Source organism: Telmatherina bonti (assembly GCF_933228915.1).
Source record: "Telmatherina bonti genome assembly, chromosome: 10".
Taxonomy (NCBI): domain Eukaryota; kingdom Metazoa; phylum Chordata; class Actinopteri; order Atheriniformes; family Telmatherinidae; genus Telmatherina; species Telmatherina bonti.
The window spans coordinates 16,079,438-16,096,033 of record NC_136628.1 but is presented as its reverse complement, the minus strand read 5'-3'; the positions used below and the strand labels follow the sequence as shown (position 1 = coordinate 16,096,033).

The following is a 16,596-nucleotide window of genomic DNA, read 5'->3' as shown; positions in this document are numbered from 1 at the left end:
CAGCGATCCACATCATATGGACAGAATCACCTCTCCACTCTGTTGCTATCTCAGCTCAGCCCATTTTTAGAAACTGCAGACATCCTCCAGGGTGTGAATGATTTCTACACTCGGGCTTGCATGGCTTTTATATTTATTTTATCTTCAGATGTTCCGTCTCTGTCCAGGCATGCATTCAGCTGCTGTTTGCTGTGCACTGCAAATGTCTAAACGCCTTCTTTAAAGTGAAACACCAGGAATAGCAGCAGATACACAATGTATTCTGTTGCAATTAAATTTCATTTAAGACATTAGAGCAGTCTTAGCTTTTAAGTAAGGTAGAGGGAATTTGAGAAAGGAATAAATGTATGTTCTTTTTTTTACATTTGGAAAAAGTCAATAAAATAATTAGAATGATAATAGAAAAAAATTTTGCTTTCCCAATGTCCGGTGTGTTTTCTGAACCAACATGCTGATATGGGAAAGCAAATATTTTAAATAAATTCCATACTCATTATATTGTAAAGTCATGGTATCTTTTAACTTTGAGGTATTCTTTGGCAACGTGTAAAATAACGTGTTTTTACCATTCATTTGAAGGAAAAGAAAACTACTAAACAAAAATAATTGCTTGTCACTTCAACTTAGAATATGAACCTTTGTAGTTTTTTATTATAGTTATCTACTTTTTATTTTGTATTGAAAAAATAATTAAATACAAACAATGAAAAATAGAAAAAAAAGAAAAGAAAAAAAAAAAAACCTTTGTTAACCCTGATTATATTTTTCCCAGAGCAATATCAAAGCCAATGTTTTATCTCCCGCCAGAATCCTTCTTTGCCCATTAAAGCAAATCAGCTGGGACATTATTTCATAAGCTTGATAAAAAGGCCTGGAGTCAGATTTGGTCAGGGAGATATGCCAGAGTCCCAGTTAAATAGCTTTAGTATTGTACTGCTATCTCCTCTGATGTTATCAAGAACAATTTCTTTTATTTTGGTTTGCCATGCTCTGGACTCCATAAGAAGCCTTTGTAAAAAATTTTTAATTTATTGTTGCACCCACAGATTAAGATTAACTATATCCATCTATGTGATGCAGCATCAGTTAAAGGTCATAATCTGTGAGAACATTAAATGTTAAAAGTAGGAAATACTGAGTCAAAAGAAGATTTAGTTTTACTATTTGATTGTAAGTACAAGTCTGTATTTAATAGTAAAAAATTGACATGGTAAAATAGGATCTGCGTTGATAATTGGATAAGTGGAAGGGAAAGAAAATGTGTGTGCAAAGTTTTCACACACCTTAATAACTTATTACATTAAAAACAGACTTATCTTGCAGAGACAAAAGTAAGACTAATCTACAAATCTTTTTTGCTGGATATTTTTTTCTCTCTGCTTTTCTGTCATTTCATTCACATTCACATTTCAGTTCATTTCACGAAGGGCAGGAATTAGGGCAGTGTATCTGTGTCAAACCATGTGACATATTAACTGTATTATGAGAGCAACTTGACGTAAAATTACCAAGACTGGCCTAGTGGTTTAGAAAGAGTAGAGATAAGTGGAATGGATAAAATGGATTCGGATCAATGGCTGTGATATTATACTAATAAATGCAAAAACATTTCCATTTGTCTAAGATAAACACAGTGTTGGTTAGTATTAATGTTGACACACACTGACTGAAAGAATGCCAGACGCAGAGCAAACACTTTGGACATATACCGTGTTGACTTGATGACGAGGTAACCAGTACATAAAATGTAGGTATTGGTTTATTTAGGTTTAAAGAAACAGGACTTCTTTCTGTGGTTTCTTTGTTGACTCATTTAGTTTTACCCATAAAATTGTTATTTAGGTCACTTGTTTGTCCTGTGTGATAAAAAGTGAGTAATAATTATTACTATACTTATTACTCACTTTTTATTATCATCTGTCCTGGGTGTTCAATGGCTTTTATCTGGTTGCAACTGGGACCAAAGTGATTTTCAACAACCCTTTTCCTCTAAGTTTCTGGAATGTAGAACATGGATGGATGGATCGATGGATATTTGCATTGCTTGACTTAAAGAAGCGCAACTGAACTTAAACAGATTTTCTCAGTGAGGCACCCCCAGCGATAGTAAATTTGACCTCCATTTTGCATCCTGGATTGCAGTTCTGGTGACAAACTAAAAACTATTCTTGAAAATGTATGCTAGCTGTCTCGCAACATAACAGGATGTCATTGTTTGGTTTTTTTTTTACATTAATTAAAATAATCAGGATTCATCCAACTGACAACGGTCGCTTGGAAGATGTTAAGCATGTATAAGAAATATCTGTCATGAACATCCTTTGGAAAGAATGATGCAAATGAATGTAAAGATAATCTCATTCTGATCTGTCCTGTGTACAGAATATTATTGTAGCACCCGTTCAGTCTCTCTTGCCTATGGGAGTAGCAGGTGCTTGGGTTCGTTTTAAATAAAAGGTGGATACCAAGAAGGTGCACCTGAAAGTGGATTATTCCAAATTTAAAAGTAAACTAAGGTTATAATAAAATGTTTCTCGCACAGATATGACCCGGAGATGGTTTAAAGCTGAACAAACTGCCTGGCCTTTATTGAACAAGAACCCAATTTTGTCAACAGGAACAGTAGGCCGAGCTGGTAAACATAAAAATTTAACCATAAAATAAAGCAAATAAACAAAATATTTGAGCTGGTTTAAAGCCTACAATCTGCACAATAAAGTGTCTTTAACTCAATGGTTTCTTATTTCTGTGTACCTGCATAAATACCATCAGTATCCACAGTCTTACACATACAAATATAAACCAACGTTAAACCACATCAAACCAATTTAACCGTCGGTCGTGGGCCCACACACACACACACACACACACACACACACACACACACACACACAAGCGCGCAGGTACTGAACTCACGGATCCGAAGTTTCAGGAAAAAACACGTTGCAGGCCTGTAAGTCTTGCAAAACATTGAGTGCGTTGAAATATTCCTTGCAAAACATTGAGTGCGTTGAAATATCCCTTGCAAAACATTGAGTGCGTTGAAATGTCCGACCGTGGAATGGCGAATCTGTGCGACGTCAGGCGGGTTGCGTTGTCCGCCATTAACTGCCTTCTCGCGCGCCTTTTTTCCTCCTTGATACTCCTTTCCCGAATGTCCTCGCGCTGCTTCGAGTCTGAATCCACGTCTTCCCACTCGTAAAACGTACGAGCTCCAGCCCTTTTTCTCCCTCTCGCACACTTTAAGCAAGAAGGCTCTTTGTATCGTGTTAAACTCCACGCGGCAAACTTTCTTCTTCCTCCACGTCTCTTTTCCCCAGTCCGCTCTCTCCTCCACCCTCACCCTTCGCTCTCCCCTCGTTAGTCCCTCCCCCTCACTTTGATTACCAATCAAAAGGCACAAAGGTGAGCGACTACATCTCCAAACCAATAGAATTACGGATGCGGAAAACAACCCGGAAGTGTCGCCAGACTAAATACAATTTAAAAATTATTATTTTAACGAAATAATATTAACCCTTCATGTCTGAATAAAATAACAACAGTGAAAGACATTTATAACAAATGCATTTGTGTCTTTTTACAAATAAAGCAATAAAAAGTAAATAAACTTTTACTTTATGATGCTATTGTGACTAAATAAACTCAAATAGGTTTTACTTTAGCCCCCTAATTACTACAGGGCTACATTATGTTCGCCAGTATCTTAACAGGAAAGAGAGCTTTCATCCTCTGCGGATGATCTGCTGGGACTGAGCTCATTAAGTCCAATTTAAAATTTGAATCTCAAGTCGAAAAGATGTTCGCCTGCAATTTATTTCACCCAAGAAATGTATCTAAAATGAAGGAAAACATGTCTGCCCTTACTCTGACCTGCCTTTGTTTTGCTTTCCACTTAACTCAGACACATTTAATCTCAACAGCTGCATTTTCTATCTCATTTTAGTCTCCCTACACAAGTTTTCATTTATTATGAAGATAAAATGGATATGTATATTTTGTAATAATGACAATAAGAATTAATAAAACTCAGTCCTTTTTGTACTTGTTTGTTTTGGATGGTTACAAGAGAACCAAGCTCTGTTTTCATCAGAAGGAACAGGACCCTTCAGAGTGTTGAAATCAGTCAGTGAATTGTCTGCCTTTTACACCAACTTACTGGGTCACATATTTATTAATCAAGGAGAGAAGGGAATGGGGAGGATGAAGAGGCGGGAGGGTAATGTCAAGTCTAGATGGACAGATCATAGTAGTTCTGAGAGACAAATATCAAAGGGAAGAGAGGGAGATGACTATAATTGGAAAAAAAGTGGTTGAAGAAAGATAAAAAGACAGAAACTTGGGGATTGAGGACTAACATAGAAAACTGCAGAAAGGAAGCATGTGTAGTCGAACAGTCAACATTTTCTACATTGATTAATAAAAATGCACGGATTTTCCCTTTAATTGTTTAGTCAAACATGCTGGTATGTTATCGAGCACAGATTAGATTTTGCTCTTGTTCTCTACGTATATTCATGCAAATCAAACCCATTCATTCACTTAGAGCATCATCAGCTTTTGAGAAGTATTGGTCTCACACGAAATTATGCAAAACAGGGTCAATGTCCGGCATGCAGTCTAATACATAATACAATATTCCACAATTATAACCCAGGAAAAAGAGAAAAAAAATCTATGTCCGTTCAAGTAAATCCCTTTAGGAAACAATACAAATAATTATCTTGCTACATACTGATGTGCAGAATAACGTTCATGGTTGTTGACATAATCCTGCTGTTATGATAATGGAAAAGTGCACAGAATTAGAGACTGGATTGTTTCATCGATTTACTAATGCAAACCTACTATATAGGCTCTTTTCTCGAGTCGGTAAAGCATATTGAAAGTTTAGCCTTTCCTTTGCATATTAAAACAACTGACCTCTTTCACTGTAATTCCTTTGACCTAGGTATGTTCATGATGCCTCGGTTTTGTGAAGTTTCCTGGTAAGCCTCCATCTTGAGAGGAATGTAGCCATAATCGTAACAAATGATCACAATGCAGTTTGGGGACTTTAAAGCACTTCCAAGATCAAAATCACAACAAGGTTGATCTCATCAAAGTGCACACAGCATTTGTGGCCAAGTCAGAGAGCATCAACCAGTTAGCATCCTGCAGAGGCAGGTAATGGCAGATGTCAAAGGGACTGAAAGGATACTCACTGTAAGACATCATTATCTTCTGTTTCTGACATCCAATCTAACCTTGAACGTTGGACGTTCATTAAGAGATTGCTTTGTTTTTTTTTTTCCTTAAATAAAATGCTTGCTGCTGTTCCTGCTAGCTTTGACCATCATCAAACCTATTTTACCAAAAGATATTTTCAATGAAGGATCATGAAAAGATTCTGAATACACACACACACACACACACACACATGTATATATATATATATATATATATATATATATATATATATATATATATATATATATATATATATATATATATATATATATATATATATATATATATATATGTGTGTGTGTGTGTGTGCGTGTTAAATGTTTTATCATTATTAAATTGACTTACAAAGCTAGTCATCCTTCTTTGTTATTCAATAACATCCACTCTATCTTGTTGCTTTTTGTCTGTTCCTCCTTTTCATCTTCCTCTCTGAGATCAATGCTCTTTTTACCTTGAAGTCAGCAGACAAGAGAGTAGCAAGAGAGTTTTTATAAGTGCCGTTTTTATAAGTGCCAATATTCATGGTCTATTGAATGAGAATTTTTTTTTATTCTTATTATTCTTTGTCTTGTACTTTTCCTAACAATGCTAGAAGAGTACCGCGTTACTTAATCATTTATTCTTTCCCACCCACTGGCCACTTTTCTGTCCATGTCTCTGATGATTTGGCCAAAATGAGAGCAAAAGAGAGTTTAACTTTGGTTCAGATTAATATTAATGGCCACGCTTCTCGTGTCTTTGCAGATTTTATCGAGTTTTCATGATAAAAATGGATGCAAAGACTGGTTATTTAATCAAGCTTGTTCCTTGTATTAATCATTTAGGTGCTCAAGGGACACAACATAATAAAGTTCCTTCGTGTATATTGAACCACACAAGGTCTGCCTTCATTTACTGCAGAGTATGTGATAAAACCTAACTCATAAATTTGAGTTTTTACATGCAGTTTTCCTTGCGATGGACTGGCGAGCTGTCCAGGGTGTACACTGCCTTTCGCCCAAAGCCAGCTGGGATAGGCTCCAGCTTCCCCGCGACCCTGAATTGGATTAAGCGGTTTGGAAAATGGATGGATGGACATGCAGTTTTCACGATACTGCTACTGTTAAAAGTACAGCAGTGAGACATAAATATGGACTCAGAGTATGTAACTATAATAAATTAAATACACAAATTTTAAAAAATTATCTTAAGGCCACAAATCTATTACAAGTGGGGCTAAAAATGAAAAATAATGAAATGAAAAATACTTTATTAATCAAAAAAATGTTACTTAAACATTTAAAAAATAAATAATTAATACATTTTTTAACATTTAACATTTCTCTAACATTTAACGTTTTAACATTTTCTTTTTAAAATGTTACTCAAGAAAAGATTATTTTGATTGTAAAACAATTAGAATAAATTTAAAAAATGCAAACTGTATCAAAAAAGAAGCTAGACATGAAATTAGGTTGTTTTTATCTTAACAAATTTTTTTCAATAAAGCATTATCATTACCCCGTTTCCATATTACAGTGGTATTGTATTGACAGGTTTTTGTACAATTGTTCCCTTTTTTTCATCTTTTTAATACAAGCAATGACAGAAAATAATAATAATTTGGCACTTTGAATGTAAGTTTGTTGCTTACTTCACATCCCAACATTGAGAATCAAAGCATCATTCAGTCCTTGCGGATTATCACTCATTTTCAGGCAACGACCCCAAGAGCAATTAGGATTTCTGCCTCGAACGTTATGTTATATGGTGACAAATAGTACCCTAATCCTGCTAAGTGGTTAATTAACAGAATCGCTTAAGTTAAAGATGGGACATAATTATGAACACATATGTAGACCTATACTAATCCCCAGTGATTCTTGTTCCTCCTGTTGTTTCAGATGGTTACACTACAGATGACATTGAATTCTACTGGCGAGGAGGGAACAATGCCGTAACAGGGGTGGACAGGATTGAACTGCCCCAGTTCTCCATCGTAGATCACAAGCTCATCTCAAAGAATGTGGTTTTCTCTACAGGTGATGTTAATTCACGTTCAGGTATCATATGGCTGCTGTTATTGTCTACACACCTCAAAGCTGAAAAGGATCTTTTGATAATTAAAAAAAAAAAAAAAGCAAATGGAAAGGAAAAAAAAAAAGAAAGTAATGAAGACATTCCAATTTTCAAATGTACTTCTGGATGATACGCTGCCCTTTGAGACCAAAAGAAAAGTTGTGACTTATTTAACAGCGATAAACAAAAAGGAACACTGTCTGATTCGATGAAATATTCATTTCTTTAGCATTTCCATATTCATGAATTCGTCATGCAAGTGAGCATTAGCAAGCAGAACAATGGTTCTTCTGAGAAGGGTATCTGAGCAAGCTACTTCACTGAATGACAGTGTGCATAAATACAAAAAAAATATATACAGACTTCTGCAACCACAGCTCATTTTGTCTGCAGGGGTCACAAATTCAACACAAGTCCTTTAATAACAATGTTTGCAAGAGAATGTGTAATGTCTGTGCACTTGTACAGCATTAAAATGCTAGTATGTTTACACAAGCACGTCCCCGTAGTATGCTCAATCGTATTACCTCATCCGGAGACAAGGTAGAAGAGGGGATTCCCTTTAAACGTGCTGTTTACCGCTATATAGCGAGACCGACCATGGGGTCGCTCAGAAATGCAAACACAGCACATGTGCCGGGGCATTTACACAATGCAAGGGCCATGTTTCCCTTCAAGGATAAGCAATGTCATTGTTGACCTTATGAATAAAAGATATTCACTCAGACTTCTCCTGTCATTGTCTACTCAAGCTGTTTCCGTATTTCACAGAGAAATAATTCAGTGATCATCCCAGAAGTCCATGTAAACATTGACTATGTAAAAAAACAATGCAGTTCTCTGTAGCTACATTGCTTGAGGTGGCTCATTATTTTATGCTTCCATGAACCAAAATGTTGTCATTTTTCCTCACCCAGCTGAATGGTGACATCACTTTCCTGTTATAGCTAACATTACATGACAATATATGCTAGCTCCACTTTGGGGTATCAAACCCTCAACTATACAAAAACAAAAAGAACAATAACAACAAAAAGAACCCCAAGTAAAGAAATGTGTGGTTTAACTTAAAGGGGTGCTATTATGGTATTCCGAGTTTTCTGAGCTTTCTACAGTGTTACAGTGTTGAATCCTCATCAGACATGTGAACGACACATTTTTTATCACCTAAACACATGTTTGAGTTTGAGTTTGAGTTCCAGCACTCTCTCCGTTTGGTTTTCATGGCGACGAAAAACGTGTCGTTTTAGAGAGTTTTTTCTACTTGGAAATCCTTGTGACGTCCCGGGGGATAAGGTTCAGTGATTGGTTACCTTCTACTGGTTAACAAGGGCATGTACAAATACATCAGGTAGCTGGAAAACGTCGGATAAAGTTATTTCCAACGATGGCTGGTGAGTTTACCAAAGAGAGACATCCTGCTGCATTCGTTGCTGTGGGTTGCTGTTTTCCACTTCGTTTTCAGGGTCTGATTCAGGTTCCAACATGTAGGGCTGTATGCTATGTGTTGACATTGTAGTTTTTTTTTTTTTATTGAGTTCATATTAGCCTAATCCTTCTGTTTATGAGATGTTACAATGACGGCAAAAGCAGGTGTGGTGCGCGCTCCCAATGTAGCGGTGGCGGGAGGCGGGGCTTAATGCGGAAGAGTCTCAATCCACTCGTTTTGCCCGCAGGCTGATCTGACAGCCTACGGAGAGGGTCGGTCTGAAGTAAATTTTGTGACAAGTAAAAGCATTTTGTGACAATAACTCGATCAATCCCAGCCCTTCTGGTCTCAGAAATAAAAATAAATTAGCCTGAAATGCACACAATAGTTCCACTTTAAGTTTCATTTTATCTAGAGCTAAACTCAAAGAGAATCCTGAGGCAGAGCATGAATCTACTGTAATACCTCACGTCAAAGCTTGTTATATGTGACTGAAACTCAAATCGACCATATTAACAGTGACATGAGGGGAAGTCAGTTAATTGTGTTTTGTGCTAGCCTATGAGTTTGTTTATTTCCTGTTTAACCGCATTAGACATGAAATCTGGGCACTAGTTTATTCATATATTTTATTTGACCAAGCCCTAAAATGATCATGAGAAACACTATTGTTAAAGACAAAAAAAAAAGGTATATATAAAGAGACCATAAAACTTGTAGAAGTATCCTTTTCTTTCCAGCTCTATGATGTTTTCAGTAAAGCTTCCAGTAATTGCTGCATAATGAAAATCAATGGGCTGTCCATAGTGTCAACCCCCAAGGTGGCAGAACACCAAATGATTCAGGATCACCAGATGTTGTGTCGCCTTTCTGTCAGTTCTGACCCTTATTAGTTTCTCAGACAATGTGACTTTAAACCACAAATAAAGACACTGCAGTTTCTATCCATGGAAGTATAAATTCATATAAAAATCTAAAACTGTAATCCAAGTTTTTTTTTTTTTAATGTGTTTTCATAGGAGATGTGTTTTCTTCTTCACAGGTTCTTATCCTCGTCTCTCCCTGAGTTTCAAGCTAAAGAGAAACATTGGATACTTCATCCTGCAGACATACATGCCTTCAATCCTCATCACCATCCTCTCCTGGGTCTCCTTCTGGATCAACTATGATGCATCTGCCGCCAGAGTGGCTCTAGGTACTAGACACACCACCGCGTATACCACTGCCAAAGGTCAGACCTTTGGCTTCTGAAAAGTTAACTGAAGCTGTGTGTTTAAGCACATGCAGAGCTGAAGAGCTAAAACTATAATGAAACATTGATCATCTCATGACGAGGGAGCGCTGTAAAGTAAATCCTGCAGCTTTAAGTTTCCTCTTCTTATCTTGATATATTCATGTTTTAATCATTGTGAACTGTATCCTTATTCCTACGCAAGTTTTCTAATATCACATCCTATGTTGTTTTTCACATCTTTTACAATCGCTGTGGGTGGTAACAGGATCAGAAAGTCTTCATGTGTTTAGTTCACAGCCATATAATGATAGATGACCTTTTGATTTGCTTCTGCTATGATTCTGAAGCCTCTGTGCTTTCTTAGAAGCCACGATTCGTCCCCTGAGTCATCCTCCATTATCCAAAACCCATGTAGCCCGTGACGCTTTTATTGAGCTTGTCTGTGTTTATCAGAAGCACGCTGTCTTCTTTTTACTCAACTCCATCCGCCTAGCTTCATCCATCCCTCTGCCCGTCCTCTGGTTTAGTCGACAAGGCAATTCCGTTGATTGACGACTGAGCTGCATTTAGTGAATCCAGGGGGAAGGCATGCGTGGGATGTAATGAAAAAAAGAGAAGGCAAAAAGAGGGGAGAAAAAAAAAGGAAAAAGGTTAGGCTCCATAATAGAGACAGGTCAACGGTGTTGGGAAATGTTTGGTCACGCCCCCTTCAACAGTGGATTGAGGAACCACTTTACTCTGACCTGGTTTTCCAGGCATTAGAACGAACCTGTTCTGGCTGAATCACATGGTAGCTGTTGAGCAGAAATCCTTTGTTGCTATTGTTAAGCTGTTGCAGTAACTGCGTGGGAAAATTGCCTGCATTCCAGATTGAGCAGTGGTTACCTGACAGCTCTGCAACAGCAGTGCTCTAGAAACATTAACTAATCGCTTGCCGGCGATCTTAGTGGAAATTGCCCTAAATAAAGATGCGTTTTTTCAACGTAGAGAGCACAGGTGCACGTGGGAGGATTTTGAGGGCCGTACGAGCTTTGAACACAATTATCTAATCATGCATAAAAAGTACTCTAAGCTTCTGAATCAGGCTTCTCATGCCATTTGTGATACTAGCCTGGAAAAAAAAAACACAGTGGACTCATTATTGGGAGGACTTTACAGCTTAAAGCTGTGATTTCGATTAAAAAAATAAAGACAAAAATATTAAGTTATTGCAGTAAATGCTATGTTAACACAGTTGAACTGTCAGTACCGGCAACCTGTTCTAAAAGCTGTTTGCAAGTTATTTCTGAAAGAGTTCTGTGCAAATTAACAAGAGGAAGGTTGATATTAAAACTTTAAACATCGGTACCGATTCAGGTCAGATGCTCTGCCTTGTTCACCAAAGCCTGGATTCAAAACATTTTTATGTTTAATTTATTTTGGCAGGCTTGATAAATTATTTCCAAATAAGCACAGAAAAGCCTTGATGTCTGCATAATTTTACAAGAATGTGGTCAGAATAATGCATTGTTTGACTTTTTTTTTTTTTCCTCATGAATTCATTATTTTTCACAGTGAAAGGAAAACAAGGTCACCACCACTGTTTAAAATGAAACTTTTTAGGATTCATTAACATGTCTTCAGAGTATTACAACCTGATCTTTCTCTACCAGGTATCACCACTGTGCTCACCATGACAACCATTAATACACACCTGAGAGAGACCCTCCCCAAAATCCCGTACGTTAAAGCCATAGACATGTACCTCATGGGCTGCTTCGTCTTCGTCTTCCTGGCCCTGCTGGAGTATGCGCTGGTGAACTACATATTTTTTGGCCGGGGTCCACAGCGTCAGAAAAAGGCAGCTGAGAAGACAGCTACAGCCAACAATGAAAAGATGAGGATGGATCCAAACAAGGTAACAAACATTTAGATCAGTGTGTCACAGCTGAGAAATCTGAAGAAGTCCTCCTTCCAAACCAGGTGGAATGTTGCTACATAGATTTAAAGTGAAAATAATTACTAACTTTTTAATCAATTTAAAAAAAGAGATGACATGGGCTGACAAAAGAGATCAAACTATCTTGTTTTCATTGACTTTATTCATTGAAAAAGAGACAATAATATCCCAAAGCTACCCTCACAGCAGATGCAAGACAATATGTCACAGTCCTCAGGAAACCTATATTCACATGCAGTTCTCGCAGTTTAAAAGAGTTAGTTTAGTCTTAATATCATCCACACTATGGAAATTATTCTGTGACATTACCTGATAAACCTTATAAGGAACATGTGTCTTTGAAGAAAAACAAAACTAAACAATCTCCTAGATGTGGATCATACAGAGAACATGACTGAACAAGAACAAGCCTGTCTGCATTCGGCTTAAAATATTGTGCAAAAATCAACCGGCTGTTAGAGAAATTATTTTTGGATAAATGTAACTTTTTTTTTTTTTTTTAATTTAAAGAAGAAATGTTATGTTGGGAAATGTCACACACTGAGAACATTAATGCATGTATTATGTAAATATGGTGACATGGCTTGGCCCTGTTTTGCTGCATGTAAAAAAAAAAAGGACAACTTGCCATTCCAGCTTACCTATCAGGACATGAGTCCATTTCTGAACCTCAACATAAAGTATATCACGCAGGAAGACAACAACACTCAATCCATCAAAGGTAGGTAGGTCTGAAAATAAATTTATTTGGTCTACCAGTAAAAAGGGTGTTGCAATGAGCCAATTTTATAGATTTGAAAGTATGCATGCTGGCATACTGGCAAGAGAGAGAAATGGGTGGACTCTGGTGATGTTTTTATGATAATAAAATCCTTTGTGATATTTCTATTATTTGGAATAAAATCCAGCTCAGAATCAAAGAGGACATCCAGATTTCTCACACTATCAGAAGGTTTAAACTATGGGGAAGCTGGAGCCTTTCCCAGCAATCATTGGACAACGGACAGGTCGCTAGTCCATCACAGGGCTGCCCTATACTTGATTTAATAGATTCCCGGGGACCATGTATCCAGATAGGAGTAAAGCCATTTAAGAGATGTCCTGGGTAATAAAATCTGATGACCTACTGTATCAAATATTGCACTAAGATCAACTATCACCATGACAGAGAGTCCATATTACATTTGAGATTATAAGATATCTTTAAAAAGACCATCTCAGTAAAGCGGTTCGTCCCAAAACCAGACTGATAGTTTTCTAAAATATTGTGTTTTTTCATAACTGAATAAAAGCAACTTTTTCAATACCCTAACTTAAAAACAGTAAATTAATGTAACTATTCTTGATACATTCCATATGTCTTTTTTTTTAACACAGAAAACAGACATCACCGCTTTAAATTGAGTGGTGCACTTATGTTTGCTACCTTTACACCACTAAATGATGCCAAACAAATCAACTGAAAATACAACAAAAACAAAAGAGTATCTGAACTGTAACTCTGTAGTAATAATCATTCATTTTACTGCTTATCTTGTTTTTTTTTTCTTCAGTTAAAATCAAGCAAATGCTTTGCAGAGATGTAAAAAGGCTACCTTAACATGGCTGGAAATGGACAGCTAATGTCTTTCTAATACAAACTACAAAGGAGAATTTATCAGGAAAACAGTTGCATTAAAATTATGTGCCATCATGTGAAAAAAAATAAATCATTTGTAACATGCTAAAATCTTTTTCATAGTATGTTATTCAGGAGTGAAACAAAGATTGTGCATGGTGAACTGTGTAACCCATTAAAAGTGTCTGCATTTTCTGATATGCATTCAGCACCTGCACCCACTTCCTTCTATTGAACAGGATCAGTCTTATTGTTTGCTTCTGTTCGTAGTGGCTGGTGGGGAATGTGGTTGGAAGAGACGACACTCTGTATGCAAGAATGAAACAAAGAGAGCTGGACGGCCATGACACAATGTGGGAGCCGATTTTTATGGACGATGCTGCCATTGGACTTGGTGATCAGAAGAATAAGGTACTGCAAAAGTCCACTGTTGTACATGTGGGTCAACTCACTGACTTTGAAAATAACATATTGACAGCTTCTATTTAAAATGAGCTCAGTTTTGGGTACATAGAACCAAGGCAATGCTGTAAAAGGTTTTCACCATCCATAGCTTACTCTGTAAGGTGGACACGTAACAGTAATTTCATTCATTGCTTATCCATACATACTGACGAATACTTTCTAATTGCCTCATATGTTTTTAAAATCTATTTCATTCATTCATGGTATTGAAATAGACATACAAGACAAATACAATGTAATTTAATCATATTACTATACTAGACACATTTACCTGTTTTCCTTGGACAGATGGACTCCCATGAAAACATCCTCTTGGGCACTCTGGATATTAAGAATGACATGGGCGTTACGGAGCTCGCTCTGGGTCTCAATGACCCCCGAAACACCATGTTAACGTACGACAGTTCAACTCTACAGTATCGCAAAGCAGGTCTGGCAAGGCACAATTTTGGCCGAAACACACTGGAGCGCCACATGACTCAAAAGAAGAGCCGACTACGGAGGCGGGCTTCACAGTTAAAAATTGCCATCCCAGACTTGACTGACGTAAACTCTATTGACAAATGGTCAAGGATGATCTTCCCAACGGTTTTCTCCTTCTTCAACGTTGTTTACTGGCTTTATTATGTTAATTAGAAAAGGACATCAGTGAAGGCAAGTCCAAACTGCAAAATATGTTGCTTATTCCTTCGTATGTTTTTTTTTTTTGTTTCATGTTTGTGATCGTATGATGATAAACTCGATTACTGTATCCGAGACTGGATCCATCATAGCTTGGAATACAACAGCTGGCTGACACATGAAAACCTTATGAGATTACTTTCATATAAGGTGCCTGTTCCAGAGTAATTGTTTAAATTTACTGCTTTTATAAATGGTGTATATCTTTTTTTTCATGTTTGTTTGAAATTGTATGTATATTTAGTTAGAGTTATGGTATACATAGTTAGTTGCCAAAACTTTATATCAGATATTAATTGATTAATTGATATTATCATTAAAAGATATTAATTTCAGACTCATTCAAAGTGCTGGAGAAAATTTAAGGTCAACATAGTATTCTTACAAACATTTTGTCAGAAAAAACATAGAGATAAAATTTCGTTCCAAAATTCAGCCTTTAAACCTTCATTCAACAGAAATAACACTGGGCACACCAGGTAAATAATTCCAAAAGCCTTTATAAAAATGATAAATTAATCAACTATTTTAATTAAGTGATATTTATTAAGAATGGCCATTCCATGTTAACTCAAGTTATAGTCTAGAGGGATTTCATTTAGCTTGCTGAATGAGGTTTTACATCAAGAGGGGTACAAAGAATAACCAGTTTGGATTTAAATTGTTTCGTTGTACCCATTGTGTCTTAAAAAATTTTTAAAAAGATAGAGAAATTAAGGAAAATGTGAGATAAAAATGACAATTATCTTTCCTCAGCAAAACCTTGTTTTTACATTAAAGCATGAATGGCTACTGTGTATGGATGTTCCCACGCAAGACTGAATCTGAATAACCAAGACTAATCATTAAACTTTATATGTAAATATAAACTGTATAGCATTTATTATAGAAATATGACTAAAGATTACATTTTAACCCTTTATGCTCACCTTCTTCAGGAAATATACACATAGTTAATAAAAAATGTTCACAACTGCTCAAAAAAAAGGCACTTTAAATCAATAAATCTGATTAAGTCTTTTGTTGTGGAAGAAAAGCAAAAGTTGAGCTTAAAGGACCCCTGTGGTAAAAAGAAAGGCAAGAAAGCGGAAAAGTATAAAAGCACAAAACTTATTGTAAATTTTTTTTATTTGTACCAGTTATTGATATGAATTTATTTATATATTTATTGAGCTTCAAGATTTTTTTTTCATGTACGTCGTCTGCCTCACAGGGCATTTTAGTTTTTCTAATTGTTGCAGATTTCAGATTTGTTAGTCATAAATTTCCGCATTGAGTAGTAGTTTAAATCCAAAACAAACCTACTACACGTCGTAACCAATGACCTTGTGCGTTTGACTTTAGGAAAAGGTAGATTTTCTAAGTGGATTTGCACACATGTTCTTAAAAGCCATAATGGCTGAACCGTACTTCTTCTGGTACCTGGTGCTTACAGGGCTTGTCTTAAAGAGGTATTTCCTTAATAATAATAATAATAATAATAATAATAATAATAATAATAATAATAATAATAATAATAATAATAATAATACACTTTTGTCTTCATTTCTTTAGTTTAAACATTTAAAAATAAACCCACCTTGTGGGGTCATGCGCCCATTTCCAGAGATCTGACAGACTGACCAGTAGGAATGACCAGTAGTGTCATAAGAACCAAATCAAACCATAAAGTGTGAAACGTAAACTGTCAAGTTGGAGGAGCTAATATAAAAGTCTAAAAATGAATGCAAAATGAATATACAGTCTAATAAAAGACTGCTGCTTTGGGAGAGAACATAGAAAATGTTGATAAAAGTTACACTTAGGTGGGAATGCAAACTGAACCTTCACCTCATCTGTTTCACAAACCTTTATTAAGTTTACCTTACGCAACAAAGTTCTTACCAAGGTGCTATGAAATCTGTAGAAATGAGTGAGTATTATTAAATAAAATAGCAACAGAC

General features: G+C 36.2%; 1 protein-coding gene across 2 annotated transcripts in view; it reads left to right on the top strand.

Moving 5' to 3' along the window:
• gabrb2b (gamma-aminobutyric acid type A receptor subunit beta2b) overlaps positions 1-14,608 on the top strand; it is a gene marked incomplete at both ends in the record, with an annotated part of 62,683 nt that extends 48,075 nt beyond the window's left edge. The window contains 5 exons of one of the 2 annotated variants that reach the window (XM_079248092.1): positions 7,113-7,250; positions 9,759-9,911; positions 11,603-11,847; positions 13,778-13,918; positions 14,261-14,608. In XM_079248092.1, coding sequence (XP_079104218.1) covers positions 7,113-7,250; positions 9,759-9,911; positions 11,603-11,847; positions 13,778-13,918; positions 14,261-14,608 — 1,025 coding nt within the window. The remainder of the gene's footprint in view (positions 1-7,112; positions 7,251-9,758; positions 9,912-11,602; positions 11,848-13,777; positions 13,919-14,260) is intronic. The other variant, XM_079248093.1, reaches the window with a different exon arrangement.
• Between the last annotated feature and the right edge of the window lie 1,988 nt (positions 14,609-16,596).